The 13,982-nt window shown below is 41.5% G+C and overlaps 1 protein-coding gene across 4 annotated transcripts in view; it reads right to left on the bottom strand.

Moving 5' to 3' along the window:
• Nucleotides 1–13,982, bottom strand: part of CHRDL1 (chordin like 1) — a 41,730-nt gene that overhangs the window by 20,921 nt on the left and 6,827 nt on the right. For all 4 annotated transcript variants that reach the window (XM_042825169.1, XM_042825172.1, XM_042825173.1 and 1 more), the window contains exon 4: nucleotides 12,591–12,684. In XM_042825169.1, the coding sequence (XP_042681103.1) occupies nucleotides 12,591–12,684 (94 nt within the window). The remainder of the gene's footprint in view (nucleotides 1–12,590; nucleotides 12,685–13,982) is intronic.

Genomic DNA, 13,982 nt, shown 5'->3' with positions numbered 1-13,982 from the left:
GACATCTCTCCTGCATAATCACTTGTATTCCCATTGCCATCTCTCCTGCATAATCATTTGCATTCCCAGTGAACTTTAACACTTGCTGAACAAAACTGGAGGAATTAGCTTAGTTGCATCAGCTACTTCCAAGCTCTCTAGGCTGTATCCCAGTGCAGGAAGCTGACTTTGGACACCAGCTAACCAGGCACCGCACACTGTGCTTCCACACAGAAATCATCAAGTCACCCCAAATTGCAACATAACATCACGCAAAGGCATATTACTTGCCCTGACATTTAAAATTGGCATCAGAATTGCAGGATAACTATTCAGAAGCAACACAGAAAGAGCAATTATGAAGGTCCTTAATCAGAATGAAACAATTCTTGGAAGTGTGCCTATTGTGAGCACTTCTGGTGCCAAAGCGGAGCAGAACCGGAGTATAAGAGTATTTCTCACTATTTTGCTTATTGAAAAATACCTGAAACCTGACTCAGCTTAGGTCCACACACTGTCCAACACAGTGGGCAGCACTTAAGGTGACCTCAGATTTGTTTTCAGAACATTGTTTGCTTGTGTAGGAGTTGCACATACCTCTAGGCCTCCCTCAGAAAAGTTTGCTACTTTTCCGCTGTCATGGAGTCAAGGTCTGTTCCCTCTAAGAAAAACCATTCCCTAGGGTAACTTACACAAGTATCAGTAGAAAGATTCAGGGCTAATTCTTGCTCGTTAAGTCTTCATACTGGTGGTACTTTACCACAATGCAAAAGCTGATACAACGGCCAGGTCAGGTTGCACTATGAAGACCAAATCCCAGGAGGGCCCAAGATGTGAAATGAAGTAGCTCAGAAAAACAGTAATGGGATCATTTATTCATGAGCTTAAGAGTGTATTTCTGCATAAAAGCTTGCAGATTACAAAGTGAGTTGAAAAAAATCAGTGCAGCAATATAGAATAAAAAGCCAGTTTGCACCAACTGTAATTCATGGTAAGAGCTGGAGGCATAAATACAGGGAGGACAGAGCTGCAGATAAGATGTTGGAAGCATTCTTTGTTACCTCTCTAGCTCTCTTCTACTTCTCCCAGATTGCAGCCTACAATTGCCAGAGGCCTCCAGGAGTGAAAAATGCAGTGTTTTCCTCTGCCAATGAAATATTCTTTTCAAAAAATGGGCCATCATTCACAGGGGTTGCGCATCTGTCTCAGAGTGGATTTCACTTTGTGTTTGTGTGTGGAGCAAGACTTCCTGAAATTAGCCAGCCTGAGCACTGTCACTTGTGACTACAGCTCTGTCCTGGCTAGGAAGCGTGCTTCCCACCCCAACATCCAGCTCTTATCTGAAGGTGCAGCTGGGACTGGCAGCAGCAAAAGCAGTCCTTGGCTTTTTAATTTTTAATTTTTTTTTTTTTTTAGTTTCTGGTGAAGAGCGTTAAAGTTTTAGGGGTAATAATATGCCCTAAAGTTGCACCTTGCACATGGTGTATAGCATCTTTCTCACCATAGCACAGATCAGTTCATTTCTTTCAAATGGGTTCCAGTGGCGCTATGGATTGACTGCTCAAATGAAGTGCTCTTCAGTGAGTAACTCTGGAGGCTGGGACTCTAACAAACAATTCAACAAAAAAACAAATTTCAATTTAGGGACAGCAATATTGAAAAACATGGAATAGTATGCAAGCAATCATGCAGCTGTTCTAATTGGCAGTGCCCACGTGTTCAAAGCTGTGTAGATTATCAGGGACAGGGCATAGTGGGCAATATTGGTGGTACATGGACGGTTGGATTAGATGACGTGAGAGGTCTTTTCCAACCTTAACGATTTTACGATTCTGTGTTTCCTCCTGCAGAATCAGAGCTCTGAAAAAGCAGTAATGAGTACTTTGACCCCTGCTGCCTTGGTATCTGTGTTCCAGTGGGTTCAGCCAAAGCACTTCCCAGTCCTGGAAAGAAGCTAAATGCTAGTGATGTTCCAAGCCGAGGATGAAGAAACCTGCCTGCAGGCAGAAATCCTCTGTACTAGGCTCTTCCCTCTGATACGCGATAAGCCAACGGAATATGGTTATTATACATATGAAACAGCTATTCTCTGTGAGGCACATGTTTGGAATAGAGGAATGAATATGTGTTGATAATCTGATCCTTACAAACTCAGAACAGAGCCTAAGACTTAAGTAAGTGAGGGAAGCATCCTGCAGAAAGGGATTATGCAACTTGCTAGGAGAGGGACAGTCAAACAGATTTTGACATGCTTACATTAAATAAATCTGGAACAACTATGGTGACTGGACTAACCTTAATGCCCTGTTCAATCCAAACTATTTTTTAATATATTCTTTTCAAAAAGATCCTCATGTTTATATGAGAAAAGGGTAACACAAATAATATACGTCTGTATTTATGCAGTGCATTTCATTCACAAATAGCAGTCTTTCGTATAACACAGAGCACTTGCCTGTTTTCCTGCAGTGCCGGTAAAACTGAAGTTAAATGACAGCAGTAGGTTTGCTTTGTACACAGAGATTCAGTTAATGCTCATCTTCTGATCCATTTGTACCAGAGGAGCCTTTGCAAGAAAGCACAGAGCTGGGAATGTGGATTTTCTTATTCTGCCAGCATGGTTCAATTTCCCCAGAAAAGCCTTTAGTGCAGGAGACATTCCATAGTAATGTCCTGGCCACCTTAGCATGTGTGTATTGTTTAGGGCTTCTTGGTAAGAGAGAGCCAAATTCAGAGGGGATAAAGAAAGCGGAGAAGACAAGGGATCTGTGTTTGATAAGCGGCATAGAGCATTGTGAAAGACAAGTGTCACGGTGACCTGGGATAATGCATGCTTTTTCTTTCTTCCAGACACTTGCCAAACTTCCCTTGCTATCTGTGCATACACTTGCCTAAGAAAAGCACGATACCTATCAGCATTACTTCTTCCTGATCTGCTATTAGTGAGACTTCAGGGCTGCACAACTAAACTGGCAGACTGCCATTGCAAACTGGCTGTATAAGGTCAAAACCAACAGCTGCTGAAAGAGCAAGTGTTCTTACCACTATCATGTCAAGAAGGGTAAAGAACACAAATACTGTAAAGCTATTCTATCACCAGAACTAAATCCCTATCCGTCATCTCATTAGAATACAGCAACTTCAGAGAGAGAAAAGCTGCCCACTGTTTCAGTGCAGAGTCCTGCGGCTCACCTAGCTATTAGGTGGCTACAGGTTCTTGGGGGATTATAGCACAGTGTAAGACAGCAAATGGATTTCCTTTCTATAAAAAATTCCTTTACTTAATTTCTTCCCTCCACTACTTTTGTTTCCACTCCACATGAATGTGTCACCTCAAGGTCTGATCTAAAGTCCATTGAACTAAGTAGATTTGGAACTTGGCCCAAACACCTACTCTGTGTGGTACAGCATAAAGGCAGTTTCCTCTTTGATCTTCTGTCTTATATTTCTAGCTTGCTCCTTAGCATTTCTAGAGAGAGGATTGTATCGCAGTCAATAACCACATCTGTTCTCATAGAAGGCTTCATCAAAAAACTATCAGATCTAATGGAAACCTGTTGATTGACTACAGCAGACTGTGGATCAGCCTTTTCCCTCAGAATGCATCACCATCAAAATTCTTATAAATCTGCGATTTAAAGAAACGTAGATGATGTGTGAAGGTCCCTTTAAAAAACAACAGTGCAGTGATATTGTTTTTAAAGCAGTGGCTGAGGCTGACAATAACTTTGGATTGGAAAGTTGTGCACTATCCCAAAACTGCAAACACAAGTTCTAAACAAAATCCATATGTGCTTCTCAGAGATGCAGGTGTCAAAGATATTAAGCCACAAAATGCTTTACATTAAAATAACTTCAAGGACTGTGTTAAGCTCTAAAAAGTCCAAGGTAATTCAGAGGTAATGGCAACAGCCAGTCTTCAGTATGGCCAGCCAGTAGAGAGTATATGAAACTCATTGCTTGAAGGAACTAGTAGCACCTTATCTAGACAGCATAAACTTTCATACAGATTCAAAGCAAAGATGTCGTTTCACTGTAAACCCTCCAAAGGCTGTTGGATGTTTTTGAACTTTCTAGGGCTGAAGTCAAGCTCTTCACATTATTTTAATATATTTTCTGCAGCTTAATTTCCTGTGTTTTCTTTTATAGTGGCATAAAGAAACTGCTCAGCAAAACTCTGAAGGAGTCATAAAACACTTTCTAGGTTGCTCCATTTTAATTCCTGGTCTAAAGCTGAACTATTATATGACTCTATCTGTCATTTTCCCAGCCAGGGAAACAAACTGAATTAAGCTTTCCTGGACTTAGAACTCTCTCTGAAGCATCTTTGAAGCTCTTGGAACTTGTCTTGGAAAAATTCTGATTCTACCCTACCCTATCATATCAGTCCAAAGAATGGAAGTTCTAGTCTGGTCATCCTTGTGTGCAGATGGGGCTTTTTTAGTGCATTTTGGATGCTGATTTACAGACTGATTTTTTGAACTTTTAATGTTCAAAGAAATGGAATGGGAACAAGTCATAACCTCAGTCTGGCTGTGATAGCAAACATTCCTTTATGAAGCCAGTAACAAAGACAAATTACCAATCAAACAAAATTATTTGAGCCCAGGTCAATATGAAAAAACTAAATGCCTCCCAAGAATGCCTATACTGTTGTATTTTCAAGTAACATTTATTTCCAAATAAGCTATTTATTTGAACTATCTGGCAGTAGCCCACTGTTGGGACCCTGCAAAAACCAGAACATCTCACTGTTCTCTGGCACTGTTCAGGATTCTATGTGTCATTCAGATTCCAGATGTGAATATCCAAATTGTTGGTCTATGCAGAGTAGCCATATCTAAGCCTGGAGGAACCAAATGCAGACTGGAGAAATTTGATTATTGATTGATAATATTACTTCTCCAGTTACTTATATCAGCTGCTGTACATGTTAGCATAAATATTCTGGGGCCTTCTGTGCTATGACTAGTGAGAGCTTGGGTCACAGGTTATTTCTAGGCTCTTCTTCGTCATCTGAAGAACGCAGAGATGGGTAGTGAAGGCAGTGGCGGAGCTTCAGGGCCTGCAGGCAGTGTGAAAGCAGGGATCGAAGGTCTTAAGGGATCATTGCTGAATGATCCCAGCATCATTCGGATGCTGAAGTAAAAGTAAGATGGGAAGGTGGAGATGAACACTGAAAGGGAGCTGAATGTGCAGTGTTTCTTCCATGAAGTGAAGCTTGTGTCAGACATGTGACAAGGTGTGAGAAGTGGGCAGGATGCTGAGAATGTGGCCAGTCGTTCTAAAATTTGAGATGTGCCTGTAGCTCCAAAGAAATATGTTTGCCAGCTGTTATTCAAGTGCCAGTTAGTGTGAGGAAAACAGTCGCAGTAGGACTCACTGATAAGGTGGTTATGAACTTATATGTCCTATATACACATCTGTTGCAGAAAAATTAGATGTTATTCTGTGGATAAATAATTGGGACAAGCATGAATAATGCTTTTAAATGGTCAAAATTTTCATGAGTCTAACTTCTCATAGTACCTGTCAGAGAATTTGGCTGCTTCCATAACTGTGGACAATGTAGGATTTGGGTAAAGCATAAAACCAGAAGGACTTCCAAGCAGTGCAGTTGTTTGATTAACAATGATAATTACCTTGAGTTTCCCTACTCTTTTATTCTCACAGTAGTTCTGCATAGAACTCTTCTCCGCACACTAAGTTTTCTTTTTCCTCACATTTTTAGCACTGTGTTTTGTATGGGAATGCTGCCAAGGACTTTCAGCTGTACATGTGGTACACTACTCCATCATTGATATAATGGACTTTGTAGATGGCACTTAGGTTAGATGTCTGAACCTCACCAATGCTAATGATTGATGAATATAGCTGAGCTAAGTGAAGGCTCTGTGAAGGGGAACCCAATTTTTATACTGTTGTACTTCCAGTGCCTGATTTACTGATGCTTATGCTGTCTTTGATTTTTTTCATCTGAACATTCCTCCCAAGATTTAGTAATTCTCAAGCAATTACTTCTACAGAAATTCTCCACAATTCCTGAATCCCTGCTGCACTGAGAGTCCATCATGCATCAAGCACTGTGTTCCCACCTCCTGTGTGAAATGGACTAAGGATTCAGCATCAAAATCTCTTATAGGCATCAAAAGTAATGGACTTGATAAGGTTTCTCTACAATTTCTTTCACAAAATGGCAACTATTGATGCTCTGTTGGATTTTTTTTCATCTCACAGTTGACTCTCTGGGTGGTCTGCAAGGTGTTTTTACTTGTTATTGTCTCAAAAGACAGCAGCTATCCACTTTCAACATCTACAGTATTTGCTGCTATCAAGTTGAAATTTCATTAAGAATCATTAAAGAATGAAATGTTATCTGCATATCACTCTTCTCTTGAGAATCTCCCTGTCGCCTTCCCCCTTAATGCTTTTACTACTGCATAGAGGAAAGGAGGTCACAGGCTCAGAGACTCCTTATATCACTGCATGACCAATGGTCTCAAATCCCTTTACAGAATCATATGGAAAGCAGACTTTCTGGAAGAACAGTTCCTGAATAAATTCTGCCCAAAGACTTAGAGGGACAGGTTAACATAACAGAAAAGGGTTTCTGTGATTGAAACCTGTTAGAGAAGAGTACCTTGAAGATCTTCTGTGGTAGGGCAGAGATTGGTTTGGGCAGCAGAGAGTTTCACAAGTCACACATGAAGTCTGGATCATCTCCAAATTCTCAGAAAGTGCGCAGGTATTTGAACCATGCATACTGGTTCAGGCAAAATTTGTCGAAGGATGATACGCAGTTTGGCAAGTTACTCAAATATTTTTGATCCTGAGTATTGCTGTAATAGTCTGTTTGAGTTTCCGACTAATTTCAGATGATACAGCATCATCAATAGACATACATTTCATATGGGAGGTAACAACTGTTTACTAGCAGCATGTAAAGCTATCTGATAGTGAGAGACCACCTGGACATATTTTAAATTACTATTTTTACATGGACTCTTTTATTTCCTACTGAGACCCATATATTCGAGGCAAATAAAACTTTTTGTGGCATCAGTGAGATCTGGGCTGAGTTTCTCACTTAGTTGTATGAGAAGGCTAGATGGTAGCAACAAGAGTCGTGTAGAAAACAGGAGCTGGGCATAACATTCCAGAGTGCAGCCTTATTTTTCTGCTTCTTGAGTGAATTTTGCACTGCTGTGAGTTCTGCGCTGTCTCACCTGGGCTGCCTCCAGGGGCTCGAATAGCAAGTTCAGAGATAATGGCTGTTATAAAGTCATGCTGCTGTTACCATGCAGACAAAGCCTCATCCACTGCTGGTGATGTTCTAATACCACTACGGTAAGATCCCCAATTTGGTTTGCCTTTGGAGTTAGTCAACTCTCTGTAGGTGCCACCTGGCATTTTGTTATTTCAGTATCTACAGAACAACAAGAAGTACATCAGAAAAGTGGTTTGAATTTGATACAGAAAAATCATAGTACCAAAGGAGCTCAAACACAAATGTGTTACTAATCATGAGCATTCCTGGAAGCCTGTGTGTTTAGTCGGGACAGCAAGCTCAAAAAATACTCGAGCCAGATGGGCTGATTCATACCTCAGTGTCCTGCCTTATCTGCTGAGAAATCAAACCAGCAAGTGGAATATAGAAACCCTTTCTAAATCTTGCAGCATGTATTTTTACTTCTGATGTCAGCATTCTCCATGTTGTATTTACATCTTCCAGAGTGTTTTTCAAATCTAAACCTAGACTGTAAATCTCTGAGTCACAATTGTTCCATACAGAGGTGATACAACTTCCAATAAACGTTCCATTTGTAAAAGCACTGTCCACAGTAGTGACAGAAGACAGCTGCAACTGAACGCTTTCAGAACCTGCATGTGAAGTTTATTTTCATGGCAGAGGGCAGCAGGTGTGAAATCCTCTGTAGCTCCGGAGCTGATCCAGCCCTAAGAATGACAGTGAATTATCTCCCTGAGTCTAAATCACCTCTCTCCTGATGTGCCAGGAGCAATCCTGAGGTAGAAGAAAAGAATTCAAGCTGTTGCTTGATCAGATGTATGATTTTAAAACCACCTGCATGGATCACTCTTGAGCTCAGCTCAGCACTCTGACTGTGGGTTGTCAGAAAGTGTACCTGAGCAGGTGATATGCTTCTGGGCCTCACTGATGTGTAAGAGAAGTCTCAATGAATGCAAAGCTAGTTGTTCTAGTCCCAAGGTGTGATAATAAAAATCCAGTTCAGATAGTAAAAGAAAATATTTTTCAGAGCTGCAGAAAGATAGAAGACACAGAGTCTGGATTTTGGCAGTGCTAGTAAGCATAAATTGAAAAAATACCAAAAAGTTAGCAATGAATCTGTGGTAGAGGCTGGTAGGGTAAACCTCTGGTGAAAAGTAGAAGATGCTTCATAATATATGTCTGACCACTCCTTAAGATTCATGGTGGCTGGTGCCAGGGAGACAGGATACAAACACTGCATCTCTTTGTGTTAGCAAGTCCAGTGTCACTATGGATGCAGGAGACATGAATTCCAAGGGGAGAGCGGTGCCAACTTTTCTCAAAGGAATCCCTTCAGCAGCTCCTCCGCGTAGGTGCTTAAGAAGGTCAGTTTCCAATGAAAGTTGCTGCCTCCTGGCATTACCTCTGCTTGATTAAATAAGGAGGCAGTTATTTGTGCAGTTGCACTCTACAAGGCCAGCAGAAAGCAAGGAGTGACTGTGACTAGCACTACTCATTTCTGAAATGCAGCTTGAGGAACTGAGGGGAAACACAGGTGACACAACGTAATGAGTATTTAGGAGGGCAATTCAGATGAAAGGCTACTGTACAGTGCTTAGGCACCTTCTGTTATAAAATAACTGGGGAACCAGACAAGTGAAACTCTTACATAGCAAGGGATGCTGCATAAAAGGCATGGTGTGCTGGACACTCAGAAATGGAAAGCTGGCATAAGATGTGCAGGAATGCTTGAAATATCTATACAGATCAGACATGAACATTTACGAAGACAGAGCATCCAAATATGAAACGCGTAATCACTGCAGAAAGCAGAATACAAACAATCCCTAAAATCACAAGAGATTCCTGGTCATCTTCTGCTTAACACATTGGTGCAGATTTATCTACATCACAGATTCCATTAAAAAAAATAATACTGGCACTCCTATTTTGTAATGAGCCACTGCCAGCTGGCAGTTCAGCAGCCCGTCACATGTAGCACATAGACTATAGCTTGAATCTAAGCATGAAGATAGTGGATCAGAATTCAGGAAAGTCTCATCCTTATAATTTTCTGGATTTATTAATTTAAACATATATATTACCAAATTGTAGCTCAAGTCTGTGAAGAGCAAGAATTTGATTGGAAAGATTTGAGAGTTTACAGGGCCCCTTACTTACAAGATTATTGAAGAATGTTTTAAAATCTTGATTGGTATCAGGTTTGCAGCTCCACAAACAGAAAAAAAGACAAACAGTTCACTGCCAAAGAGCAACTGAAGCAAAAACAGTCAATCCAGAATCATTTATGTTTCAGTACTAAATACTGTACAGAGATATGCAAAAACCTCAACCAGCAGTTGCTGCCCAAAACACTAATTGCATAGCAAGAGTGGGATTTCTGATATTTAGCTGTGCAAAAAGTAAGCATCTAGCATACCCTAGTTGCCTGTGCTTCCCTCCATAATCAGTGGAGGCAACAATCAGACAGGCATCTCCAGGGAAAAATTCTTCTTCTGGATAACAGGATGAATCACCCTCAGGGGACATTGTGTTTCCAACAGCTATAAAGGGTATCTAGATGATTCCCTTGCCAACTGGAGGTTGGATTAGTTGGAAAAACAGACGGAGCTTTTGGGCAGGCCAGTTCTGCTTTTGATCTGCAAACAGAAGCGTTGTTCATGTTCCTAGCATCTTACTATTTTACCTAACTGCACTAGTTGGGCAAATGAAATGTATTATCTTACAGCCTTTTTTTCCTATGTATTAGACCATCATCACTAAAATCAACTAGATGCTGAAATTTTTTATCTACAGGATGAAACTCTCCCCAGAACACAAGAGGAGCGAAAATACTCAAAGAATGTGCAATAATTATCTCAACCTAAAATGATAATATTACATCCTGAACAAACGGTGACTGCCAGCTTGCCTAAGTAACAGTCAGCCTGCCCATAGCAAGTCCAAGTGCAACCAGTGTCCCAGTAAGTCAGTATGATGAAGTCTAGCTGCAGCTAAGTTCATTCAAATCTCTGGGGGGCCTCCGAGCTGCTCCTGAGACTTAGCTGCCCTACTCAGCTGCCAATGATAAGAGCAGTACAGCAGGAGAAACAGACTGCAGGTATCAGGCTCACTGCTGGTGTACATCAGTGGCTCAGAAGGTCACTGTTGAAAGGCCTGTTGTGAGACTGGCCTTGTGATCAGAAAGCTATTAAGGTACAGTGATCTCATTATGATGTATGTCTAACTGTTTCCTCTGTAAATGTGATTAGGTTGCTTTCCACAACTATACAGAATATGTCTGGGAAGACATACTGCTTGGGATTTAAATGTAAAGGAAACAGAACATGAGGAAATGTTTTGAGGGAAGCAGTTCTGTGCTGATGAGCAGGAATTAATCATGTTAGTTTAGGAAGCTGCTGCATCTCTTGAACGAATAACTGGCATTTAAAGGCATAGGCTGCTGCAGTGTGTGTTAACACCAGCCTTGTGTGCTGACAGCTGTTACTGCCTCACAGTATATGCACTCTTGGCACTCTGTGACAAAGGCGAGAATAAATGACAGGAAGGACAGGAGTGATTTCCCTGACCTTTATACAGTGATGGTGTAGATCTCTGTGTTCAAAGCTGCATTCGGATTCTGTTTACAGTCCACAGAAAGATAGCAGCACTTCCAGGATAGAGTTCATCCACCCGTTTTAGATTTCTGTCATGGCATCGGAGGAGCTTCCTCACCACTGTTTAAAATACAATTCTAGATACTTAGGTCAGATATTGATACATACATGGCTCTTAAAGCAATGTCTCCTATGTATTTCCATGGAAAATACGACAGATACAAAGAGCACAATAATACTATTTGATAGAGCAAATTCTTACCTACAAAACACTACCTTTCAATATAGTCACCACCACTAGCTATGCATGTTCACCAGTGATGAACGAGAGCCTGCATGCTGTTCTCATACTAATCTGCACCAGTGGAAGCGCCCTGCTCTCACTGTCACCACTGCTGAAATGCACCACCCACCCCTCACTGTGCTCACACCCACTGTTTGGTCTCCAGAAACATTCAGCAAGCATCAGTGAATGGCAGTGGGTGCCATGTTTTCCGCATGAAGGAATTCAATGACAAACCTCTGCTTTATCCTCACTTCCACGTCAGAAACCATTCTGTCAGGCTGCCCTTCTGCTGCCATCTGTCACACGGCAGCAAAATGTAATGGGATATTGGCAGGAAAGTTCAGCCTCTGCTGCTGTACCACCACCATCTGCCTCTGATGTGGCAGGCCAACATAATAAAACAGGAGGCCTTACTTTTGGAGCAGCCCTCGTATATCCGATAGACAGATGTGTATGATTGTTGTGACAAATGAATGCTATCAGAAGTTTACTCGTGGGTGCCATTTGCTCGCCAGTAAGTGTGACCAATACACTGCAATCCCTGCGAACACAACCTGACTTGTGCACTCCTCTCCCTCCACCACTGCAAGCTGCCTCTGCACCCAGGTTTTGGTTGGAGAACAGCTGTTTTCCTCAGACAATGAAACTCACTCTGGAGAAAGTCAAATAAAACCCCTTTCTGTGATGCTGCATGAATGCTTTCTTATAAGAAATGAGGGGTGCCACTACGACAGACGTTTAGGGAAAAGCTCCAGCCAAATCTACCAGCCATTAGGCCATGTCGGGAATGCTGTAACAGCCTCATGAAAGATCCTGCCTAGTTTCTTTCATACAGTGGCTCTTAATAATGAGCTTATAATAAGTGTACAGTCTGGAGGAATTTACTATACAGTACCCAATTGGATTTATGTAGTCATAAACTTCCACAGCACTGCTTCTATGATTTACAACAGTCCCTACTAATGAAGCTATGCCTGGACGTGAGATGTGGAACACAAATTGTACCAGGCTGGCTGTACAGTGATACTACACAAATGCATGTGCATTAGTGTGTGTTGACACAGCAATCTGTAATTGTTTATTAAGAGAGAACCATTGCAAATAACCAGATCTTATGAAAAGCGCCAAAAGCACAAACTTAGGAAATTTGTGGGATGGGGTTTTATTGTGAGAGAGTTTACATATAACAGAAGGAGTGGGGAGCAGATAGTCCCTAGACCTTATCAATGAAAATCCTGCTACTTTCTACCTCAGCTGTAGGGGACTGGGCTTGATGGCTTACCTGATTCCCAAACCTTTCTCCTAAAAAGAACCCAGCACAGAAGATAACTTGCTGTAGGATAAGCTTCTCGTGATCTAAACGGATATAGAAGGATGCGTACTTCACAGAAGTTTTCCAGCACAGACATGTCATGTTGCTGCTACTGAGCGTGTTAAATAGCTATTTCAGAAAGGACTGCATGTCATTAACATAAATTACCTGGGCATCGCGGGCAGCACAGCTGTGGTACGTGCACAGGGGAAGGACAGTGTAGGCTTGGACATCTTATTCTGCTGCACAGTACATTTCCATTCTGCAGGTGGAACATAACACAATACTTTAATGAAATGGGCTACCTTAGAGATCTGTTATCTATTCCACATTTGGCTATTTTAAAAACAAATGCCATTTTACAGCATTCTGGCTTATGTCACACCACTGTAAGCCCAGACTACTTCAGCTGCCTATGAATTTATGCTGGGGGTCAGACTGTAGCAGAAACACATACAAACCTTAAAATCAGAAGAACTGCCTAAAAATGGATTGCAACAACCTTCACTTCTGTTTTCTTTTGAGCAGCAGATTGCACTTAGGAATTGCATTTCCAAAACTAAGACAAGATAATGAATGGTAGGTCTCTGAGATATCCCCTACTGAGGGTTAGTTCAAGACCACAGGAGACAATAGTGTCTGTAATTTTTCCTGAAAACTGTGGAGAGTCTTTTGTTTTCATTTTATGGGTTCCCCAGTAGACAAAGAACACCAGTTGGTAAGTAGCCATTTTTCTAAGAAATATGAGCAAGTCTTGGGAATACTGTTCATTATTCATGTCATTAACATAATATTTTATTTGACCACATCTAAGTTTGATTTATAATTAAAACACAGGGAATTTTCCTTCTCCAGTATCTGTAACCAGAAAAGACTATCCATTTCAGATTCCCATTTCCCATCTATAATTCATCTTCCTAATTTAGCTCTGAGTTGCTCTTGTTTATAGCAAAAAGAATCTTTCAGTATGAACACTGATACTATACTATGACAATGCTACAACTATGTAGGTTGACGTGGTGTTGGGAATAAACCCATTTCATTTTCATCTGCCTTGTGGAGCACTGAAATGTTCCCAGTGGAGGTGCAGACTTCCTTAGCTTTAGTATGTGTAGACATTTCTGCCCACTTGCAGGAGGAGGGCTACCCTTGGTCTGCGTGGCTCCCTGCCCAGCAGACCATCATCCGAGAGCCTGTCCTGCGAAGAAAGGCCGGCTCCGTCTGCTGGTTGGCTCACACTGCTTTCCTGACCTGTGCTGTGGCATCCCTGCCTTTTTATTTCCTGGTTCAGTAAAATCTCCTAGAGGAACGTTTACTTCTGTGCATGTTCAGCTGTGATAAAAATTCTGCAGACCTTTACTGACCTTACATTTAGATTCACAGGGACATTTGGGAGTCCAAGCCCCATAGATTGCTATGGGACTGCAGCTGCTGCACACCTTTGTGAGACAGGGCCACGAAAGAATTTCTATGTCAGGCTCACAGAGTAACAGCTCTCTTTCCGAGCTGCAAAGGGCTGGGAAAGGGTTGACTGTGGACAGCATTCACTTCAGCCCCCTA

The sequence above is a fragment of the Centrocercus urophasianus genome, unplaced genomic scaffold (assembly GCF_019232065.1).
Source record: "Centrocercus urophasianus isolate 14NV4802_14NV808 unplaced genomic scaffold, USGS_Curo_1.0 seq_24, whole genome shotgun sequence".
In the NCBI taxonomy this organism is placed as follows: Eukaryota; Metazoa; Chordata; class Aves; order Galliformes; family Phasianidae; genus Centrocercus; species Centrocercus urophasianus.
The sequence above is the reverse complement of the archived record's forward strand: the minus strand, read 5'-3'. Positions and strand labels throughout refer to the sequence as shown.